The sequence below is a fragment of the Pundamilia nyererei genome, unplaced genomic scaffold (genome assembly GCF_000239375.1).
Source record: "Pundamilia nyererei isolate P.nyererei 1_Seehausen unplaced genomic scaffold, PunNye1.0 scaffold00068, whole genome shotgun sequence".
NCBI lineage: Eukaryota > Metazoa > Chordata > Actinopteri > Cichliformes > Cichlidae > Pundamilia > Pundamilia nyererei.
Genome location: NW_005187469.1, coordinates 1,168,584 through 1,192,471, shown reverse-complemented (window position 1 = coordinate 1,192,471; position 23,888 = coordinate 1,168,584). Strand labels below are relative to the sequence as shown.

Here is a 23,888-nt window from a genome sequence, read left to right as displayed (position 1 = left end):
CACACACACACACACACACACACACACACGTCAAACCTACTAGCTAAAATCATCTAAGAAATAAAAAGGGCAACCACTCAAGTGTAACAGAGCAAGTAATTTTAAAAAAAACATGAGAACAAGCAGCTCAACCTCACACAAATGTTAGAAACTGTTGGACTTTTCATGCTACTGTAATAGCACATGGTGACATGTAAAATGGGTAAAGCTAAAAAAGATTAATTTAGACTTTTTATCATTACCCCTTAAACCTTCTTAATAATAACTCATTACACAGTTACATTCACAACAATAAAGATGAAGAACCACCAAAGTATCGACCAGGACATGCAGCTCGGTACCTCTGCTGCTTTGCCGTTATAAAGTCTGTAGTGGTTGCAAGCCTTGAGGTTGAGAGCAATAGTGGAGTCGGGGATACTCTGCAGGTACACGGCCAGCACCTCTTGGGAGACATCATAGTAGTCCAGCTTGTAGTAACACAGAGCCACGTACACTTTCAGAGCCAGAAAATCTCTGAAAAGACGAGATTTAAGATAAAAATGACTTTCTGGCTAATTTTGTCTTCTTTTTTTAACAAATATCTTAATAAATAAAGTTCTCACGATAATCATTATTATTAATTATTTTAAGCCTTCAAACACCAAGGCATGCAGACTGTTTCTACAAACATTTGTGAAAGAATGGGATGCCACCCGTGCAACAAGTCCACTTGGAAGATTTTAAAGGTTCTGTGATCAAACTTGCCAGCCGGTTGGAGTTTGCAGGTCCTCTCTGTTGTGGGGTTCCTCCCACAGTCCACAGACATGCTTGTTAGATTAATTAGTGTTTCTCAATTGGCTTTAGGTGAGTGTGTATAATTGTCTCTTTACGTGTCAGCTGTTTGGGATGTACCCAGCCTTTCACCCAGACATCACATCTATCCATCTGCACATGATCACAAAACAGCCCATCTTGGCAAGATAAAATAGTGCTCACATTGCATATAGAAGTCTACACTGAGAGACAGTTATGCATTTCAAAACAACACATTTTCTCACACCTAGCAAATGACAGAAACGTATTTTCTTGTGTCACGACTGTAGATATACATTCTCATGTTTAAATGAGAAAGTTGAAAAGGATATTTTAAGTTAACTGTAAATCTGAAAAGACTAAGATTTGAAGGTCTGTGGAGTGAAGTCTGTATCAAAGGGGGTCACTCTCCCTTTGCACTGTACCCACGAACTATGTGGACAATATCCAACGGTAACATCTAAAAATGTTTAAATCAGTGAGATCAGACATTAAATGGACTTTACTCTGCCAGCTCCAGTACAAAATCCTGCACAACAGCTTTTATCTTCCACATGTAAGAAAGAGAAACCCCCTGACAACAAATATTTTTTACAAATCTCTATTTTTCAATAATATATTTTTAGTGAAGTCAGATGGAGCTAAAAAGTCATTACAGGAACCAAACAAGCACAATCAAGGAAACACTTAAGACATGAGGACTGGATAAATGCAGTCCAGCTAAGCCAAATGAGGCACATCGAGTGTTTCAGAAAAGTCGATTCACGAATCTTCTCAGCACTAGTTTAAAATCTTTGCATTTCAGTGTCAGCAGTCAAAGGAAGTAGCGGTCCTCAGAGCTGCTGGCAGCTGGCAGATCTTGTACTGTCAACACAGTGAAACAAACAAACAAGCAAAAAAAAAACCCCACCTCAGCTGCTCACATGTTCCAAAGCCATGAATACATAATAACTCTGCAAGAAGAGGCAGGAGATGTCTACTGAAATCAAAGTATTTTCTTTTTCGCATCTGGATGCTCCAAATACAGCACAGTGGTTGGAGAAAGAAGGCTCACCAGGTCTACTGCACCGTCAATGGCACTATCTTTGTGTCTGCACGAAGTGTCAAAGTCATAAAATCTAATACCCCTCCATTAAAAGACTCTCACCTTTTAAGGGGTTCCTGAGATGCGCTGAAGTACAGCAGGAGTGTGAAACAAATGTCAAAGATTGAAAGGGAAGGAAAGGCACAGACCTGTTCTGCAGCAGAAGGCGTTTATAGATGTCTATGGCCTCCTGATAGTGCGAGCGCATGTAGTGGATGGATGCCAGGCTCAGCTGGTCCTCTGTCACATCCTCCAGGTTCTGGTGGAAACTCATCAGCCTCTTCTCATCATTGAACTGAGACGATGATATGAAGACAACGGACACGAAGGGAACAGCAATCAGAGGTGTGATCGCTTCTGGCAGCTGTAAACCTTACCTTCATGTGCTGAGCAGATCGTTTTCAGACACGCATTTTCTTTTTACATCATCTCTATTTTTGGGGGGTAATTATTCCTGTGTTGTGATTGACCAGGGGTTAAAGTGGGATCTGGCAGATCTGGAGTAGTAGTGCAGTTTTAGCCAAAGAATTGCTTAGAAATAACACTTGTAATTATTTATATTGTAACACTATTAATCACTGTTTTCTTTATATAGTTCATTTCATTACACATAAACTCATAAACTGTGCTTAACATAGAAGATAAAAACGGGTTTACAATGATTTGTCTTTGTGTTCAGACTGTGATCAGCAGACGTGTGGTACTCCAGCTCTCTGGGCTGGCTACTGGCTACTCCGGAGTTTAACGCTCTTTGTGGATCACTTCTGTGCAGTAGAGCTAGCAACATGCTCATCATTATACTAATATCTGTATGCATGAACATAGATGAGAACTACAGCGGGATGTAATCGGGGTGAGCGAGTATTCTGTGGCATCAGCTAGAAGCAACGCCAAGCAGCACACGAAAATCTAACTGGCTTTATATCATCCTTAGATTTATCTACTAATGGTTCCAGCTCACTTTAACTCCTGGTTATAACTGGCTTTAATATCACTGGATTCAGATCACTGCACAGGAATCATTTCTGACACTTGATTACTGCCAGAGCCAAACACACTTTCAGCTGTTTTTGAAGCTTCAATATATTGCAAAGCTGTGCTGACTGAGTAAAAACTGAGTAAGTGAGTGCCACTGATGACTGTGGTTGTAAAGACAAGGGAGAGGGCAAGAAAACATGAATCACACTCACAAACAAATCAGATGTAGATGAAAAAAAACCTTCAAAATCAGTGTTGCGTAAAAGAATTAACATGGTAGTCAGACAAAGCACAGAAAATACATAAAAGTGTGATAATAAAGGGATAATTTTCAAACCTTGTGAGCCAAGTGAAAAAGCAGCCTGTTTTGGAGGGGGGACATAGGTGCTAGGGAGAACAAGAGACACCAAATTCAGTTAGACAGCAAACCACACGAGAACAAGGAAACCATTCATTACAACATTACCTAGCTCTCAGTGGTTATATAACAACATCAGGACACAGAACTCACACAAAGAATGGGCCGTGGCTTAAATGCGAGGTAGTTCTTCAATCACACAGGATAACTTATTAAATCTTATCAGTAATCTCTGTGTACATCAAGTTTACACTCTTCAAAATAAAAGCCCTTTTTAAAAAATCCTGTAAGCTTTTTTTTCAATGAAAGGCTTAAAATAAACACTAAAACACACAAATACCAAATCTTACACAAGAGGAGCATCTTTTGAGAACAAACTGGTGCGCGACACATTAAAATTAACTTGGTAAGAAACAAACAAAATAAAATGCAAATCATATTTATTGTCTGTTGGATCATTATTCATTATTCACAGCTTTCTGATTGGCTGTCTGATGCTGCACAACGAGGTTCTCACACCAGACACTGATGTGTTTATTTAAAATAAAGTAAATACAGTAATCCTGAGTTTCCTTAAATGTGATGAAGCAAAGAAAAAAAACAAACAGATCAATGATTAGTCGTTGCAGTCTTTTTTTATAAAGCAATAAACTGCATCACCACTAAATCCTCACACGCTGATAACCCTTTTTGCTGCTGCAGGACAGTCTAGCTGAAGTATATTGATTTGGACACACAGGAAGGGTTTCAACATGTTAAATGTCACTAAATGTGGTCAAATTAACCTTGACTCTGTAATGTGCAATCGATATGCAATACCTCTGCTTTCAAAAGCTTGCCATCAACTGCTGAACCAAGTAAGTACACATTTTTATATTAAAGCAGTTGCTGCTCTTGGTAAACCAAACATGTCCCAGTCTGGGACTCTATTTGTAACAGTTCCACAGAATACTAGTGCACGTTTGCCCTTCAGTAACATTGTACACAAATATCTGCCTACCCTTGGATGCAGCCTCCTCTGCTTCTTTATAGAGCCCCAGAAAAAACAGGGCACAGGCCAAGTAGACCCAGACCTCAGCAGGACACTCAGGTTTGTTGGTCATCGACTTGTACTCCTATCAGGAAATGGAAAGAATATAATGGATAATCAAACATTACCCTACAAAAGCGTTTTGATATGTGAATAAAGTATTTGGGGGCTGTATCAAGGAAAACACGCGCATTCACACTCATGTACAACAAAAACTACCTCCATAGCTTTCTTGTAATCCCCCAAGTGAAAGGCGCAGTACCCAATCGAGAGGTCTGCATCCTCCTCTCTCTCGCCAATATTTTTCTGAAACTAGACATGACACAGCAAGACATGAGCATGTGCAGCAACACCGTTTGACGTTTCACAAATCAACAGTCTAAACAGCAGCACTACTTAGCCTCTCATCAAGGAGTTGTAAGAAACTAAGAATATACTGTATACTATATTCTAGTTTGATCTGCTCACACAGTCGTGACAATCTAATAATACTCTAACTTATCTCCCCATAGTCAGGGTTTGCCATGGGGGGGAAATGAGCCTTTGGAGAATAGCTATACACGCAGGTGCAACTGGTCAGCATACACTCACCAACATTTCATTACGTATATCTGTTCAACTGATTCTTAATGCAAATAATCGGCCAAATCACATGGCAGAAAATCAATGCATTTAGACATATTTAGACAGGCAGACATAGTCAACAGTTTCTGAATTTCAAACTGAGCATCTGAATGGTGAAGAAAAGTGATTTAAGTGACAATGAATGTGGAATGGTTGTTGGTGCCAGATTGGGTGCTCGGAGGATTTCAGGAATTGTTGAACCTTGAAGCAGATGTAGTGGTCTGCTGATTCTGATTCTCACGTAAGACCACACTGCACACACAGTGCAGGTCAGGATTCAGTTACTTTTGATTTAGGAATGCATAAAGTCTCATAACTGTTCCATCTAGGGAAGGGTAGCCCTTGTGAAAAGCATTAAATATGCTGTTGATCCCACATGTGCAAGAGTTCGAATGGGAAATAATCGAAAATGAATCTACTCACATATAAAGTCCTGAATTATCAGGCCTTTGGGAGACAATGGATAGATATGCAAATCTTTGTGTGCCCATCTTCAATTTTAAAGGCACATTGTACTTACATTTGTCAATAAACTGACACAAATCAATAGTGCTAAAAAAAAGAGAGCTGGAGATGCAGAGAATGACAGCTGAATGGAGGGAATTTTTTTTGTGTCTATCTAAATTTTAAAAAAACAAAAATGCGAAAAAGTTACACTGCAGGAGGTTAAAAAGTGGAGAGCCTCATCCAGAAACACATTCTTTGTGTATCTTATTTGTTTGTTTTTTCCTGCAAATGGGGAGTTCTTCCTCCCCACTGTTGTCAAGCGGATGTATATAGAGGCTCTTCTAAAGGTGGGGGTTCTCCCTCTATAACTGCAGGGTCTTTACCTTACGATATGCTGAGCAGAGGATACCAAAAGATGTGTACTGAGTTTTTCCTTAAGTACCTCTAACAACGTCAAGGCTCCCAGGTAGTCTCTCTGCTGCAGGTATTCCTCCAATCGGGGGAGCTTGCTTTTATTTCTTTTGTTTTTCTCACCAATGCTCGTTGATGTCTCTCCTCCCACGGCTGGCTTGACCCGAGAGAGAATCTACCGAGGAAAACAAATTTACTATATCGAGTTATAGCACAGCTTCTACCTAAATGGTGGGGTTAGGGTTAATCGGACCACCAAAGGAACGGTTAAGCAAGGCAAAAACAAGCAGAAATATATAATATTATAAGATATCAGAACATCCCTGGCGTTAAGTTTCCAAAAACATCAGCTCACCATTTCGATAAGTCTCTCCTTAGCTGAGGCTTGATTATCACTAACCCAGGTAACGTTTGGTGTTAGCTACGTTATTGCGTCCGTAACCTTTTACCATTTAATGGTCACTGTTGGTTTAATTAGTCATTAAAACCTCACAACGGGGTAAACGACAACTAAATTCTCTTACGGCTCTGCCGTGATTTAAAAAACAAAGAGAGAGAGAGAAGAAAATAACAAGTTTTACGCTGTGGCGTGGTGTATTTTCTACTTAGATGTCGATAGCATTAGCTAGTTTGTCGTTAACAACGACATGGTTAAAAGTTTCCGCTCGACGACTTTCAAAATAAAAATTACGACCACTAGGCTTCACAATTTAACGAGACTGTTTAACATCTATTCAACGTAAACTGTTTAACGGAGGCAGATTGCTTTCTCCTCTGAATAAGTCGAATACAAAGCTTGTAATATCGGGAAAAGGAACATAATACCATTTTGTATTCAATCCGAGTTTGTTGTTAAACAGGAAGCAGCACGGTTTTTCTACGTCTAGCTTGACTCAATGGTTTGGTCTTAGTTGCTTAGTAACCGAGTAGCGAGCAATGGCTGCGCCGTTTCATTGAGTTGGATTTATTCAGTACGTTTATTAAAAATAAAAATAGAAACATAGATATGGATTCCAAACCAAACAGAAAAAAATCAACCACTAACTTATCTTTTACTGCCTTTTAGTATGGTTTGTCACTTATCCTCAATTAATATTAGTATAATTTCCTCGAGACGACTCGTGCGCGCCCCAGTGGCCTAATGGATAAGGCACTGGCCTCCTAAGCCAGGGATTGTGGGTTCGAGTCCCATCTGGGGTGGAACATTTTCTTGGTATTTGTAGGTTTATCGTTCTTTAAGATACGTTTCACTTTACATAGTCATCATTGAAGCTGAGTGCAAACATCACAATAAAGATGAGTGATTCTCACTGCTTGATTTTTCTTTCTTTCAAAGACGTACATACCCTTTATACAAAAGTATAAAACATTATAGTATATGTCATGAAATTAAGTTAAATGAATATCACTTTGGACCAATGAATCTTTAGGTTAAGTATATGAAGTCCAGTTCACCGTACAACAATCAGCATTATTTCCACTTCAGCTCAGCAATGTTTATATAATGACAAATCAAAGAAATAATCCTCTGAAAGCAGTTTATCTTTCAAGGTAAGGACATAACAACATTTTAGAAAGGAAGCTAACAACCCAGGAATCCCATAGTCAAACTTACGCACAATAAGGAAACATAAAGAACATTAAAAAAAACAAAGAAATTACCTTTTAACAGTAAGAAACCTGCAGCAGAACAAAACTCAGGGAGGGGCAGCCATCTGTGACTGTTTGTGTGGGGATACAATAAGGATGTTAACTGTAAGACACAGCCGCATTTGTCCATGTGAAGCTGGGAAATACTGAGAAAAGAAAAAGTTATATACATCATAGAACATTGACTGGCAAACTCAATGAAAAGCAAACTCCAAAGCAACAAAAACACAATTATAAATGCATGGCTTGAAAGGCAAATAAGTTATTCTGAAGGCTACCTAGGTAGGCAGGCAGGTAGGATTTGTTTGTCCTCCACAGTAAAAACAGCAGTTCAGACACTGAAATTCACCATAAAACAATTTTGCATGTCCATCTTGATATTTGTTTCTACAAAACAAATATCAAGATGGACATGCAAAATTGTTTTATCATTGTGTTAATGATCCATAATCCACATCATGTTGTGTCTCCTCCTTTATCAACTCGATCCAAGTGACAGAGCTCAAAAAAGACAGTCTCATTCCTCCCGTGAGAAGAAGCAGGACAGAGAAGATCGTCATTGGAGCGCTCATTCTTACCAGTGCCTGCAGGTTGGCTGCGATCCAGATTGATATCTCAGAAGACACGACCTTGTTAGAGGCAGAGAAAATGTGCATCAGTAAGGGTCAGATTCCTCGTATCAGCTTAATGTGGTGAAGAAGAAAATGACCTGGGAGGGGGCCATGAGGCACTGCAGACAGAGTAAGAGTATCCTCATCAGCCTGCTGATGTAGACTATTATAGAAATGAATTATAGTTTTTTTTTTTTTATTAGCAGTAGATCAGCTAATCTAGAATCTGACATCCAACTATCAGACTCATTGAAAAATGTGCAGATGTCTTAAAAATAAACAAATACATAAAAATGTGTACAATTTTTATGCTGAGGGAACAAAATTTGTAGAAAGAGTGGTGAAAAAAATATCTCAAACATATTTTCAGCAATATGACTTTTTCAATAATGATTTAGCTGCTTGTATTTACATGAATCTTTGTGTGTGATATCTGTAGTTGAAGCAGTCTCTTGTCACCAATTTGCATTTGAAACCTTTCATAAATCTTAAATGGGCACCTCTTATTCAAAGATATAATCAAAGTAAATATTTGGTTCTGTGCATTTTCAAAAATATTAAATAGTCTATATATATATATATTTGCCTCATTTTATGCACGTCATTCTCCTGTCCAGCATATTGTATGACTTTGCAGACTCTTTAATGTTTTCTACTTCAACAAATTGTTCATTTATATTTCAACCAGTGATCCTGATCTTGAATTCAGTGTACAATAAACATCTGGCTTATTAACAACCAAATAATGGCTACCTGATATTTTATAACACAGTACATGTGACTGGGTCTCCCCTGGGGCCTCCTCCCGGTGGGACATGCCTGCAACACCTCACCCAGGATGCATCCTAGTCATTTGCCCGAACCACCTCAATTGGCTCCTTTCAGTGTGGAAGAGAGCGGCAATACCCTGAGCTCCTGAGCTACGAGCTCCTCACCTTCTCTCTAAGGGAGAGGCCGTCACCCTTCGGACAACAACATGACATAAAAACTTTATTTATAAACACTGAGCTCTAATACTGCTGCTGTGGTTGGATCAGTGAAAACGCAGCAATCACAGCACACATAAAAATATTTAGCTTATAGTTTTAAATATGCAGCGAGCTCAAACTTTCTATGTTTCTACATTGAAGCATCACACACACACACACACACACACACACACACAGATGACGAGCTACAACTATGTAAAGCAGGCTCTTAGTGTATTGGCTCCTGGCTGGTTCTAGTTCTGATTGGCTCTTATTTTTTAACTTTTAGCTCCACCTCTTTTTGATCCTTTGTCTCACTCCTTCACTTTTCTGATGGCCTGCCTCTCCCAGAGAGCGAGAGAGAGACTCTGCACGTGCATTTATGTGCATTTTTGTGACGCCCACATAAAGACTCTTCTGAGAGAGCACACAGTTCGTGGTGGCGAGTCGTCCCTGATGGGTGGACTCTGCGCCGTTAGTCAGGTCTTTGTTGTTCACAGCAGGCAACAATGACCAGTACACGTTGTAAACACAGCAGCCTGCTACACCAATCACACCACAGACTGTACCACACCATCCACATCAAGTCTCAATAAAAATGTCCTTTTAACACCTCATCAGGTAAGTTGTAATCAAATTTTTACCAAACCAACAATTAGTTGACACTGATTAAATCAAACCTGAGAACCAGAGTTATATAAATACATTTTGTAGCTAAATCCCTCTATTTTATGTATAATTAAGAGAGCCCTACAGCCCTTTTCAGCCAGCTATAAAGACATGAATGGGGTCCTCTGATCAAATATAATTGTCGTTATTTTTAGTCTCCTATTTCATCCTAGTTTATGTTTATGGTTGCACCAGCCTGACATTTGAGAACAGGCTGTTTTACAAAATTGTACAACCTGCGTCCACAGACACGTTTTAATGCACAGATCAATCCATCTGGGTTTATTTGGGGCCACCAACAACATATAATTAAAGCTTTATAGTATCACATCTGGTCATTTCTGAGCCTGCTTTGTGTTTATTGCACATTAGAAAATGGTCTGACTGCTTATTTTTCTAACATGACTGCATAACACACATTCAGTAGACCCTTTCACACCCCTTCAGTATATTTTCTTGCCACTGTTCTTTTAGAGGCTGTTGGCAGGTTGTGATGCACACTGAGGCTTCAGTTTTGCCACAGAAAACATGAGGGAAGCATGTAGAAAGAGAAAATGACATGTGAGCTCAAACAGAACATTTTGTTTCTCAATGTGAAATGGAAATAAATTTACTAAGCAAAATTGTTCAGGAAAGTTTGTGCCGACTTCCATGACACAAGTTCATCCCTGCAATTTTGCAAGCAAAATGAACCCAGTGCTTATTTCAATTTTACTTTTGGCTTTGAAGCCTGACTACATTAACCACGTGCTTTAATGTTATGTCACCAACACGTCCTTTTAGTGTGAGATAAATCTATCAGCAGCTTGTGTTATAACTCTTGGTTAGTTTTAATATAGCCATTTATTTACCTTTATCTACCCACATTAAGTGAACTTACCTGGGTGGTTTACTCTCCATTACAGACCACATTACATCAGCATAATCAGCTTCAGTATCACAGAGAAATAATGTGTATTTAACATGTATGAACTGTGAAGGCAACAGTAGTTTTTAGTATTTCATGTGGTCTTTGCTGATGCTCTCAAAATTCACGTGAAACATGGAGGTGTGGGGGTTGGAGTGCATTAAAGATGATGGGCGGAGTAAAAATCCAGGGTGTGGTAATCAAATTATATTTACATGATGTCATATGCATGAGATGCCGTGACAAAAGAATGAGGGAGTCAGCAGGAGGTGTTCCTCGATTTATTTCAAGCAATAACTGAGGAGGAAGCACAGGCTAAGGCTCATCACGCCAGTCGGCTGAACCAGCATGAAGACCCTGCTTTGGAAAATGCTCTTTATTGTAAACGCCTCGCCGTACCTGACAGGGCAGAAATTTGGTAAACATGTGTACGTGCAAAACAGGTTGAACTGGCATGCTGCTCAACAGTACTGCCAAACCAATTACGCTGATCTTTCCCCTCTAAGTACAAGTTGGGAAGAGAAGCAACTGAGAAAAGCAACCCTGGGAAAAGTTTCTGGTGAGTTCTGGATCGGTCTCTACAAAACAGGCACATACTGGAAATGGTCAGGAGGAGGATATGAAACCAGCATAGTTTGGGATGAGTCCCAACCATCTACATATTATGATCTTTTTGTTCGTGTGTGCTGGGACGGCTGTACCACGGGGACGGGATGGTTTGGTTCCTCAACATTGAGAATACTGCCCTTTTTCTGCTTCAGCACAACAGTGATGGAGGAGAAGATGGCTTGGGAGGAAGCATTGGAGTACTGTAAAGAGACACACACTACGCTCACAAGTCTGACCTCTGAGACTGAGAACCTTTTGACCCTGAAAGAGATCCAGCAGGGCACCGTCACCGATCGGGTGTGGATCGGGCTGTGCTTCCTGGCTGATCGCTGGCTGTGGGTGGACGGCAGCCCTCTGATATACGAGGCCTGGTCAGTAGGGGATCGGGAGCACCAGTGTCCAGGTCGAAATTACTGTGGAGCTATAAACAAAAACGGAGTGTGGGAGAATCTGGACTGCAAAGAGAAACTCAGTTTCATTTGCGTGTAAATCCCAATTGCATTTGAGCTGTTAAAGCAAAGGTTTCTTTCTCAGTTTTTGTTTCTCTAGTTTTTGTGCTGAGATTTAGAGTCATCCTGTTTTTCTTTCATCCTATGTAGCGCAGAATGACAAACATACAACACGAATGTCTGTCAGCTTTATTTTTCTAAAAACAAATGTAGAAAAAGTGTGAGAATGTTTATTAGAATTTAACTTTGATGTAAAAATTCATTTAGAAACTTTTGCATGTGTAAAAGACTTAAAAATGGATTCTCATAGGTTTGCCAACCGTTTTGGTTTTTAATCTTTAGTGAAGTGGCATTACTTGACGTCATCTTTATTAATGTTAGGCCGGTTCAAGAGAAAGGCTTCCTACATGCTGTGCTGCTGTATAAATGTTTCCCACAAAGAGCCAGAGAAGATCTGTTCTTTCTTAACCATCTTCATCAATAACCAGCTGCTGATCCAGTGTGTTCCTCAGTCTGTGGAGGTACTCCAGTTCCACAGTCTTGGCCTGCAGCTGGTGACAGTGTTCATCATTCTACTCTGCAGCATTTCAGTTTAATCCAGGCTTATTTACATGGCAACAATTTTAAAAACCTATAGTGGAAAGCCCCAACAATCAAGCGACCCCCTATGAGCAAGTACTTTGTGGCGTTAGACAGAAAAAACTTCCTCTTAGCAGGAAGAAACCTCCAGCCGAACAGGCTCAGGGAGGAGAGGTCATCTGCCATGACTAGTTAGGAGGAGTGAGGGGAGGGGAAAAGAAAAAGCGAGCAGCCCAGAGCTTCCAGCTGCGAGTGCTGATTAGAGCGGCCATCCAGTTCACAGGGGATCTTCAGAGCACAAAAAGGCTTCTGATGCAGTCCAGCTGCAGTGGATTGAAGTGCGCCTGATATCGGAGGAGAGACCTGAGACAACTGATTGATGCTGAGGACCGTTTTCAGCAAGGGATTCAGCAGGAGGCTAGCAGACTGAAGACTGACTGAACTTTCAAAATAAAAGTTTGGAGTGTAGTAGATAATAAATTTGTCTTTGATGGTCTTTGCATGAGAACAGATTGCACAATACATTAGTTATAAATATAATGTTATGGCTTTGGGTGCCAAAATGAATTAAATAAAACATCAATAAATAATTAAATTTATGTCATTAGTTAATTAAATGTCTCATTAATTAACACTGAATATTAAATATATAAACAAATTCATTTCATTTAAAATATTAAATACATTTAAAATTTTAATTGATAACACATTTAATTATTTAATGATGCCCTCCATACATTCTGTGGGAAACTGTATATGATAACAAGCAGATGCCTCATCATTGTTCTCACAGGCTAGCCCTAGATAATATCTATTGAATGTGTTACATCATCTAATTCTGTATATTTATCTTGACTGTGTTTAATAGCAACATGCATGTTCTGTCAGTAACGTGGATCACAGTGTAGTCGGTATGGTTTAGGAGAGATGTTCTGGATACAAAACTGCGAATAAAATGATCAAACGTCAAACTCCTCTTCATTTATAACACAAAGTCAAAATCATTTTTGGAAACAACAAAAACAAAAACAGGAGATTTTTATTCAACTTAAAAATCAGACAGGCACAGCATCTGTCTGAGCAAACACGCGCACAGACAGAGTGTCTACCGTAACACTGAATGCAGGACAGTCACAACAATGGAGGTGAGGTGGTGGGAATTATGGCACAGCTCAAGTTAAGACAGCAAACATGGAGGCTTTTAAATGAACTCCTACTTCACTACCTTTTTCCTTTAAACAGCCTGTAGGTCTGAAGAGACGCTCAGCGCCTCACTTTCATTAAACTGGGCTTATCTGCTGACTCACAGGAAGCCGTTATTATAAACTCCTCTCACGTAAAACACACAATTACTTCTTGGTGGCAACCATCGCTGATCTAAGATTGCACCGAGTGGTCTTTCAGTTTGCATTTTATGTACAGACACAAAGACATTATTCTCTATTATACCACCTCTTCGTTTATATTAATAATAAATAACATCTATGCAAACACTCTACAGGAATTCATTAGTGTGACCCTTTTTTTTTGTTAAATCAGCAACTCTGTATTAAGTCACATATTTACAATTCCAGAATGAGGCTGTACAAAGACAAGATCCACAGCTCCATCACCGGTATGGACTCTTTATAAACATGTCAGCGCAATGATTAAGCAATGCTTCACTTGCAAGCTTAATATTCTGGAAATACTGTTTGATCAGAGGAGGTACCCGACTTCAGCAAAACCTGAAATACTTAAATGACTTCAACTTCGCCTGGTAACCTAAATATATATATGTGTACTAAGAAAATAAATTTGTGAAAGTGCTCATTTAAATGCAGGGTGAAGGGCAACCTGCAGCGCCTTTAAAGGTGGAGTTTTCTTTTAAACGCAGAAATCTGTGTTTACATTCAGTGTTTCCTACAAAAATCAAATCCCTCATCATAAAATAAAGTCAAAGTTGCCTTTTTTAAAATTTATATATATATAATGCTACTCCTGTGTGCAGAAAACAAGCAAAACTACTGAGAATCAAAACCACAGTGCTACTGAGAAGCTCCACAGGTTGTCTCAAAATGAAAAATCCTACAAATAATCAAACAATTTATTTATAAAATTCCTTTAAAATAAAAAAAAAATCCATAAAATCCTGACTTTTTTGTTGGGTTTTTCTCGTGAGATGAAATCACTGCTATTCATTGATTTAGCTACAGATGTGGCTATCATTACGCCGAGTCGAAAACGCACCATAGTTTTATATAAACGTAGCTAGCAAAGTTTTAAGCAATACAGCAACAAAGGCTTTAACACAGTTATTAGCATTGGCCTCCATTTTCCCATAATGCAGCTGTGTGAGTACTGATTGTCTGAGCCTGAAACAAATAAACTTCTCTGCTTCTTAAAAAAAGAGATCAGTCAGCAAGTACGAAACATTGCTCAATCTTGTCAGAACAAATATGGCAGAACCTGCAGTGCTTTGCTTCTTCATCGGATGTAAGTGACACCAGCTTATTGAGTGTCTCGTTCGTTTCTACGGTATTTTAAAACATCGTCAAAGGCAACTGTTAGCCAGAAGAGCCACTGGCCCCGTTTTCTGATCGCTAGTAGCCATACCTCAGGAACATAAATATTAGGAGGGACGAGTTCACTTCACAGCAGGGAGTGTCACTACAGTCCGAGACGGACATAAGAGTGCTTCAGGTGTAACATCACAGTCCCAAACAGTTTCACCACACACAGCAAACACACAAACAGAGCACTCTTACTCATGTGTTTCAGGCATTTATCCACCTGCTTCCTTTGCTTATTATCTTGTTACAGCTGGCTCACTGACCCTATAAGCTCCTCAGCTCCATTTACTTCTTAGATGATAATAATAATAATAATAATAATAATAATAATAATAATAATACAGAAGTATCCTCTTATAGCTCTTTCCCTTCTCTTGCAGCTAAAAACTTTTGCTCTTCAGGATTTGAGGCCCATTCGAGCCATCAGCTGTTCATACACAGTCCAAGCCATGGCAGCCATGAGAGTGCGTCGAAGAGACCTGGGCACAGCTCCACGAAAAAACCCAGCCATGCCGTGCTCCTGAAGGAAAGGCCAGAGCAGCAATCCTCAGTTAGATGTTATATAATAGTGAAAGTGTTGCTTCTTACTGAAAAAACACAACAAGAACGTGAGTACACACCATGTAGATGCGGCGAACTGCACCGGCTGTGCTACAGTGGGAGGGTCTGACTTGAATGTGAGTCTTCACTACATCTGCAGGCTGCGTTACTACTGATGCCATGACACCCGCAATCACCCCACAGCTGAAGTTCACCAGCGGGGCGTAGGGCGCCGAGGTCACCTCTGAGAGAAGAGAACCCGAGGATGTCAGATGATTTAAATAAAAACAATCAGTCAAACCACAGAAAGAGAAAAATACGTGGAAAGCATTAAACATCACAGTTTCACAAAGAGCTGCGATGATTCATTGAGTAACTCGATTATAAAGCATATTCGACACAAATTTCTTGCTGTGATGTTTTAATGTTTAAAACTCTGTAGCGAGCATTTCACCCACATTTTTATTGGCATGTAGATACAGTGAGAGGGTTTTTGACAGATGTTGTTTTTGGGTAAAATACTAAAAATATTGCAGTTTCTAAAAATGTTACACCATGAAGCAGTGGATTGTTAAAGACCTGTGCTTTTCTCTTTTGAATATTTATTATGGCTCATTAATAAGACAAAAGTATTTATCAGTATTTAAAGTGTGAAAGGGTATTTTGAGAACGGCTGCCTTATCCCATTACTCTATTAATCGATACTCAATTATTTAAATGTTTGATAGCGGCAGCCCTAATGTACATCACCAATTCACTTGGCCACACCCCTAACAGTAGCTTGCAATTACAAGGCAAGAACCCATTTTTAGACAGTAATTACAAGTTACTATTAGGAGAAATGGGATGCTCTGTAACACAGGCCTCCCATCATCTTAATAATACTGTTTAATTACAGAGTAAGAAGGGGAAACAGGATATTCTATATTAAAGCCTTCACTCCTAATAGTAACTTGCAATTACCATGTAAGAACCCCTTTTGCACATTGCAATTAAAAGCCTTCACATCCCCTCAATGATACTGTGCACCTACAACAAGAGACAGAAGGTTACACAATAATAAAACATGAACCTCTAATATTACTAGATAATTAGAATTTACAAAAGGAAAACAACCTTCTTTCTTACAATATACTCACAGCATAATTATTGTTACTCAGTTTTTTTCTCTCTACCGACATTTTAAGCATTTGTCATAAACCATTTAATTTGTTTACATGGTAAAAGTTGGGAAACTACATCAGAGCCGTATTATGAAGCGCTACCAAGACATCAGTGCTCACAGTGAGGGTTTTCCACAACATGTTGCTTCATATGTTTTACATCAAGTGCTTTTAGCACAAAAAAGGTGTGAAATGGAAAGGAATTGTGAAAATGGGAATGCATCAAGTTCAGGATTTTTGCTCATAATTAAATAAAAGTTCTCTTATTCACAAGGGGCCGTCACAGCGGGCATCTCCGCATATCTTGACTGGGTAGATTTTTACCCTGGCTGGTCTTTCTGACACAACCACAAAGGGATTTGTGTCTGCTCCCAAGACTGAATCCAGGATCTTTCGTGTGTTATGTGAATGCAGAAACTGCTACACGATGGAGGGACTTGTCAAAGAAAATAAAGGACTTTCTCTAATGGTTCATATAAGCTGGGCTACCTTCTGTGGTGGACGTGAATAAATGTGATTGTGATTGTGCAGCATACAGCTGCTTGCAGAATTTTTAGCCACCCAATTTACTTCTTCAGTCATTCATTATCAGTCTGTTCCCAGCTTTACAGATTTTGCTCACAGAACGAACTGTACAAGCACTAAATCCACCCGATTGATTTTCTGCACAAGCGTTAAAACACTAATGCAAATTTCTGCATTATGTTCCTGGCAAAACATAACTCTTCACATTTTTCTTAACCTTCATTTTGATCTGCTGACTGAGTGTGACTCTCACCTTGAGGCAGCGCTCTCTTGGCCTGGCTGTAAAACATGACGTAGATGCCGGAGAAAGGAGCGTCGCGGAGCAGCGTGGCAGTCAGCCCAGAAAACAGAGCCCTGATTCCCTCCGTCTCATACATACTCCTCAGAGCACCGGGCACACTCACATAACTGTAAAAGCCACTCTGAAAACCACAGAAAAATTGAAATGAAATGTCTTTAATCATGCGGTTGATTGAGTGACAATAGATGTAAATGACTGCCTTTGTATCCACACTACGTGTCTCCACAGAAAAGAGGGTCATAATAAAATAGAGCAAAAACCTCTGACTAAAAGCAGTTCCACAACTTTATTTTAAAAACAGATGTGAGAAGATTAGTAGATATTTCATCTCTGACCATCTGACGTCAGAGTCTGTTAGCTGGTAGATACCTCGAAGCGCGTCTTGATGACTGTGAATGGTAACATGCAGACTCCGGCCACAGCTCTGGCACCCGCTCCGAGCAGAACTGCCTCGCCAGCGTTGGGAGCTCGGTCCAGGAAGAAGTGCTGCTTCAGGGAGTAGAAGGTGCTGAAGTAGATACCCACCCCAGGGATGCAGCGCACAAATGACTGCAGAGGGAGAACAGTTTTTGTTGTCTTGGTTAAAAACAAAGGCAGAATTTACATGGGTTTCTTAGAGGGGAGCATGTGCTATGAGTTTGAGTGTTGGTGGGAGAACAAAATTTCAATTCAGTTTATTTATATAGCGTCAAAATACAACAACAGTCGCCCAAAAGTTCTATTTATTGTAAGGTAAAGACCGTACAATAATCAAAAGAAAACCCCAAGAATCAGACGACTCCTTATGAGCAACCACTTGGTGACAGTGGGAAGGAAAAACTCCCTTTTAAAAGGAAGAAACCTCTGGTAGAACCAGGCTCAGGGGAAGGGCAGCCATCTGCGTACAAACATGCAACAAACAGGATTTGTTGTAAATAATGAAAACGGTGCATTCAGTTGCTCACCGGTGAAACACCTTTCCACAGACTGAAGAACTTCTCTGTCCTAATAACATTGATGAAAACGCTAAACATTCCCACCTTGGGTGCGCTGCAAAACAAAATTTTGAAATCAATACAAACAAATTAAATTGTGCAAACAAAAAAAAACAAAACATTACACTCTACTGTGCAAAAAAACTTAAGCCTCCTCTAATTTATATTTTGCTTCCAAGGAGCCAGGCTTTCTGAAGGTCTTCCAAAGTTTTTTTATTTGGAAATTGGCTGCTTTTCCACCAATTTTCAGTCCAGTCCTTGTACCCGACCACTTTCAGGAACTTATTTATTTTTTGGTTTGTTAAGCCACTTAACACTGACCTATGAGTCATTAGAGCATAAAATAAGACACGTAACTCAAAGGATGAACCAGCGTTGTGTCTACAAACAAACAACTTAACAAAAATTTTATTCTAAATTGTATCTTTAGGCACGGCGGTTAGCACTGTTGTCTCACAGCAAGTAGGTCATGAGTTCGACTCCATCTTTCTGTGTGGAGTTTGCATGGGTCCTCTTCCTCCCACAGTCCTAAGAACTGTAGTTAGTGGGGCTAGATTCATTGGTGATTCTAAATTGCCCCCAAGCATGAACGTGAGTGCAAATGGTTGTCTGTCTCTCTGTGTTAGCAGATTGGCGACTTTTCCTGGGTGTACCCCGCCTCTTGCCTCTAACTGGTATAGGCTCCGGCCCATACCAGATAAGGATAAGCTAAGTGGATGGATGGATCTTTAGGGACTTTTTTAAGAGCAGCCTGTCATAAAAACACATCATCTGTTCCCATTTTCTTTACTTAAATCTAGAGACCACAGTTTGACAGGCATGAAACACTATTTTTGCACCAAGAAGGTGATTGCCAAAGAGCTATTAGCAGAAAATTCAACATGTTCAGCGTGATGCGTTCTTAGGAAAATGGATTGGCCTCCCCAGAGCCCAGACCTCAGCAGTGACCTCAACCTTAACAGAGAACAGAACAAAGGGCAGCCAACATCCAAAGGAGAGCCTTGAACGTCCTTGAAGAAGCCTGGAGAACTATCCCTGAAGACTACTGACAGAAATGACAAGAAAATTTGCCCAGCAGAGTTCAGACTGTCTTGATGGATTAAAGCAGCTACACCAAATATTGTACAGTTCTAATGACTTGAAAGTCAAACTATTTCCATACACTGCTCCACTAGTTTTCAATTTTCAAAGCAAAACATAAATAAATGAGGGGTGGCCCAAGACTTTTGCACAGTACTGTAAACACTCAAAGACATGCTGACAATAAATGGTTACAGCTGTGGTGAATCGCTATTGTGAAATCAATTACCACAGAAATGATCCTTCTGGAGCTCTGTGCTAAAGAAAGGCCTCCACATGTGAAATAAATAAAACTCCACTTTTAAATGTTTACATTTGCTGTTCTCAGTGGCTGTAATTGCAACCCAGCAGCCTGACAGCATAATTACATCCTGCTGGTGTGACTAACTGCCCCATATGGGTCATACCAAGAGATTGAGGCTGGCACTGCCAGAAGATTTTGTCCTCTTATGCTTTGTATGTGTGTGTGAGTGGGTTAAAGTCAGAAAAAGAGAGGGGGAGAGAAAAAAGGATAAAATCAGAGGCATGGTGATGTACACGTGTCTGATGTACATGCAGGTGAAATGTTCTCACTGTGTATCTGTGTGAATGTGTGTGCACACACCCGGGCTTGGCATTGTTCTGCAGGGTCTGCAGTCGTGTCTTCACCAGATCCAAAGGCTGGAAGAGGAGTGTAGAGCAGGTGCCACTGAGGGAGCCACACATAAAGGCTTTGAGAGCTGGGTGAGCCTGAGGACAACGACAGACATAAAGAAGGACGACGGAGACCGACAGAGAGACGAGGAAAAGGAAGGATGGGAGAAAACCAACGAGAGGACAAGTGAGGAAGTGACATGAGAAAGAAATGGCGGACCAGAAAAGAGGACAGAGACAGAAAACAGACAAGAAGGGAGATAAAGCAGAAAGAAATGTAAAGGATTAGTCACAGCGTAAAAGAGGATAACGAGAAAAATATGCCGTTCAGCATCTTCTTCGACACTGGTCACCTCTTGCTGAATGGCAGAGAAATCTGCAGATATTCATTCTCAAACAACTATGCATAAAAACAGCTTGACAAAGCAAAGAAAATATCATCATAAATATACATGAATTGGACTTAGGATTAAAATCTAAATATGTTTGTGTGACATTTCCACTGCAATAAAACACCCTGTAGCACAGAGCAGAGGCCAGGTTCCTACACAGTGGAGATGATGGAGATGTGTAGAGACAGTTCACTCACTCACTCACAGACACACACACACTGTCTGTTGCATAGAATTAAAGTGAGACTGAACATTATCAGTGGGTACATGCCTTGTAGACAAAAAGGCAGGCAGAATGTGACACGCAGACAGGGGCTAAATTTAGCTACACCTGAAGGTAAACTGTTAAACAGAAATTATATCAATTGGCAAAAATAAATAAATATTCCAACAACAATAACAAACCACAAATAATCATAATCAGCCTTCTATACGTTGCCTTTACACACACACACACACACACACACACACACACGAGACACTTTAAATCACACGTTGAGCACAAAGATGCTGTCCTACCTTCCCCGGGATGCCCGGGGCTCGGCTCTGAGAATCCTGTTTTTCCTGCATTTTGCCCACTTTCACCTCCCTCTATCTGTGATGCTGCTCTTACAAATAACATATTATAAAATAAACCTCCATCTCTTACAAACCTTCCCTTCGCTCACTCGCTCTCGCCAACCTACAATGGCTTTTCTCCTGCTTCCCGTCCTCCCTCCCCCATTTCAGCAGCCAAAGCAGAAGCTTAATCTAGCCCACGTTTTTCTACAGGCTTCTATCTTTATCTTTCAAACACACACACTCGCGCGTCTGTATTTGGCGCTCGCCCCTCTGTATAGCTCAGTGCTAAAATGCATTTTTTTCAAATAGCATGAGTCATGGAGCAGTTCACGTGGACATTACATTCAGGTCAATCATAAGGATGCTAGTTTTCGTTTTAACAGGAGAAAATATGAAGCTATACACCGAGTCACTTTATTAAGAATAGCTGTTCAACTACTCGTTAATGCAAATATCTAATCTAATTAATGTAAACATGGCCAAGACGACCTGCTGAAGTTCAAACAGAGCATCAGGATAGGGAAGAAATTTAATTTAAGTGACTTTCAACATGACACTGCTGTTGGTGCCAAACAGGCTGGTCTGAGGATTTCAGAAAATGCTGATCTTCTGGGATTTTTCCCTACACAGTCATCTCCAGGGTTTATAGAGAACGGTCCAAAACAAAGGAAAACAATCCAGTGTGTGACAGCAAAAATGCCTTCCTGGTGTCAGAGGTCAGAGAAGAACGAACACACTGCTTTGAGCTTTAACTAAAGCAACAGTAACTCAGATAACTACTCGTTACAACGCAAGTATGCAGAAGAGCATCTCTGACCAAACAACAGGTCAAACCTTGACGCAGATGGGCTAGATCAGCAGAAGATCACAATGTAGCCAGTCCATAGATAAGGAAATAGGAAAAAGAGGCTATAATTCACATGGGCGTCGATTTGCACCAATACTGGACAATACACGATTGAAGAAATTCAATCTTATTCTAAGAGTTTTAAGGTGCTTTACATTGTAAGGTAAAGGCCCTACAATAATACTGAGAAAATAGACAAAACCCCAACAATCAAGTCGAGACCCTATGAGCAAGCGGATGAGTCTGGTTGGATGAGTCTCAATTTCTGCTGTCAGATTTGGACAGTAGGGTTAAAAATTGGTGTAAACCACATGATAGCATGCTCTTTTTGGTGTAATGTGTGTTATATTTTGTGTGTGTGACGACTTTGGGCCTCATAGTACCAACATAATAGAGCATTGTTTAAATGTTACTGCCTATCTGAGTACTGTTGCTAAAAAAATTCATCAATTAAGGATTACAGTGTACAAGCCTGTACCTAATGAAGTCGCCTGTGGGTCTATACTGTCATACAAGGTGTGCATTTCCCTAGAAATACTGAGAGCTACAATTGAAATGGCATTTCTATAAGTAAGCGACAGACATCACTCATGTTTCCCTGCGCTAAAAATCCCAACTGTTATACGAGGGAAACGTGTCGCATCAGGTAATTGACCATTTGTCTGCATGCTGTCAATGACAAACATGGCAGCACTCACCGCTGCCAACTCCATCTTTGAGCTGGATGCTGAGCCGGACGGGTCCAGTTTCTCCTGTGCTGCCGCCGCCGTTTTGAAACCGGTTAGGTTAGGCCACAGTGGATTCAAACTGGAGAAATCAGATGGCAGCCATGAGTCACATTTCAAAACATTGAGGTTGCCGGTGTAGCGGCTAATTTAGCTGGCTAGCTAGCTGTCACCAGTGTGGTAAGGTGAAGTTAGGACATCGGCCAACATTCACAAGCCAGCTGTTCTTAAGTCATATAACTGCCTTAAAGCGACCAAAGATGTGAGCTCCAACAGGCAGATTAGTTTCAGATATTCAGAAAAAGTCACTCAAACACATCTAGCGACTAGCTAGCCTGGTAACGTAGCATGCTAGCTCCTCTTACCTGATGTTGCAGTGTTTCAGGGATCGCTGGAGGTGACAGCCACCGCTGTTAGCTGAAGAAAGTCCATATTTTATATTTACTGCGATAGTCTGAAAACATTTCCTTTAACCCAGCGTTACCTTTAACACGTTAACGCCGCCTGACAGGGCTAGCTCAACGACGTTAGTGTTAGCTAGCCAACTTCGTGAGTTGTGCGAAATAAAATGTAACGCTAACACGTCTGAGTGTGAGTTCCAAATAAACCGGGTGTGTCTTCAGTCAGACCACGATCACTAAACACGGGAGTGGTGAAACGCGAATCATCACATGTACCTGCTGCGGCTGTTAGTGAGCGGCCGGTAAAGTTCACCTGCAGGGCAAAGCCGACACACACAACTAGGGTATGTGGGTGCGTGTATTGTCAAACATGTTATGTGTCGAGGTCAGTGTGACAGATATCCATCTTTTTTTTTTCTTATTGAGATCCTTTATTTGACTTTTTCTACATAATTGAGTTTATCTGCTTACAGTGATTTATCATTTATTTATCTATTTCTGTCACACTTTTATTTGGCTATAATTGTATTTCGGCCGTTTTGCTATAGCAGAACGTATCCTTTACGTATGAAAACAGTTTGCCGATTTTAAACTTAAATGTTTAAATATTAGAATTATTTAAACATAGATAATTTGAATATCTCCTCCTAGTTTTTATTTTAGAGCACAAACCAGGACATGCATGCACTGTAAAATGTAAGTTTCTGTATTTCTGACAATAGCCTCAAGATGGCGCTGCTGTTCCACAGAAGATGAACATTGCAACAACAAGGTTTACTTGAGATTTTCTTTCATTATTATAGGTTTAGAATAATCACCACTTGCTGAGTATATCAGAGGGACAGCTCTGATTGAGCTGTTTAGAGAACAAGGTAGTGACGTGTTGAGACGAGCCATGGTCGAGATATATTTGACAAAGGATTTTGAAGATTGAGCTGCCAGGCAGGAGGAAAAGAGGAAGACCACAGAGAAGCTTCAAAAATGTAGGAGGCAGATGATTTCCTGTGGCGACCCCTAAAGGGAGCAGC

General features: G+C 40.2%; 3 protein-coding genes and 1 non-coding gene across 5 annotated transcripts in view; 2 read left to right on the top strand and 2 right to left on the bottom strand.

The window, feature by feature from the left end:
* The window catches only part of ift56 (intraflagellar transport 56), a 13,179-nt gene extending 6,700 nt beyond the window's left edge, over positions 1-6,479 (bottom strand). The window contains exons 1-7 of the mRNA XM_013911626.1: positions 6,080-6,479; positions 5,756-5,899; positions 4,462-4,554; positions 4,213-4,327; positions 3,192-3,241; positions 2,026-2,171; positions 274-513 (exon numbers count right to left, since the gene is read on the bottom strand). Of these exons, the coding sequence (XP_013767080.1) occupies positions 274-513; positions 2,026-2,171; positions 3,192-3,241; positions 4,213-4,327; positions 4,462-4,554; positions 5,756-5,899; positions 6,080-6,082 (791 nt within the window). The 5' untranslated portion in view covers positions 6,083-6,479. The remainder of the gene's footprint in view (positions 1-273; positions 514-2,025; positions 2,172-3,191; positions 3,242-4,212; positions 4,328-4,461; positions 4,555-5,755; positions 5,900-6,079) is intronic.
* A 372-nt stretch (positions 6,480-6,851) lies between these two features.
* Positions 6,852-6,924, top strand: trnar-ccu (transfer RNA arginine (anticodon CCU)). Its single transcript has one exon. It is a non-coding gene; the product is annotated as a tRNA-Arg (tRNA).
* Positions 6,925-11,300: 4,376 nt separating this feature from the next.
* LOC106456252 (lithostathine-like) lies at positions 11,301-11,627 on the top strand. The gene has a single exon (XM_013911625.1). It carries the CDS (start codon positions 11,301-11,303, stop codon positions 11,625-11,627), a length of 327 nt encoding a protein of 108 aa, XP_013767079.1.
* A 2,643-nt stretch (positions 11,628-14,270) lies between these two features.
* Positions 14,271-23,224, bottom strand: LOC102196926 (solute carrier family 25 member 38-B-like). 2 transcript variants are annotated; one of them, XM_005736251.1, is made up of 9 exons: positions 23,137-23,224; positions 22,825-22,876; positions 22,433-22,541; positions 19,906-20,030; positions 18,192-18,276; positions 17,617-17,796; positions 17,200-17,368; positions 15,339-15,502; positions 14,271-15,238 (listed from the first exon to the last, which is right to left on the bottom strand). In XM_005736251.1, exons 3-9 carry the CDS (start codon positions 22,445-22,447, stop codon positions 15,116-15,118), a joined length of 861 nt encoding a protein of 286 aa, XP_005736308.1. In that variant the 5' UTR covers positions 22,448-22,541; positions 22,825-22,876; positions 23,137-23,224; the 3' UTR covers positions 14,271-15,115. The 2 variants fall into 2 exon arrangements, with proteins under 2 accessions (XP_005736308.1, XP_005736307.1); XM_005736250.1 differs by lacking the exons at positions 22,433-22,541; positions 22,825-22,876; positions 23,137-23,224 and adding an exon at positions 20,846-21,089.
* Positions 23,225-23,888: the final 664 nt, after the last annotated feature.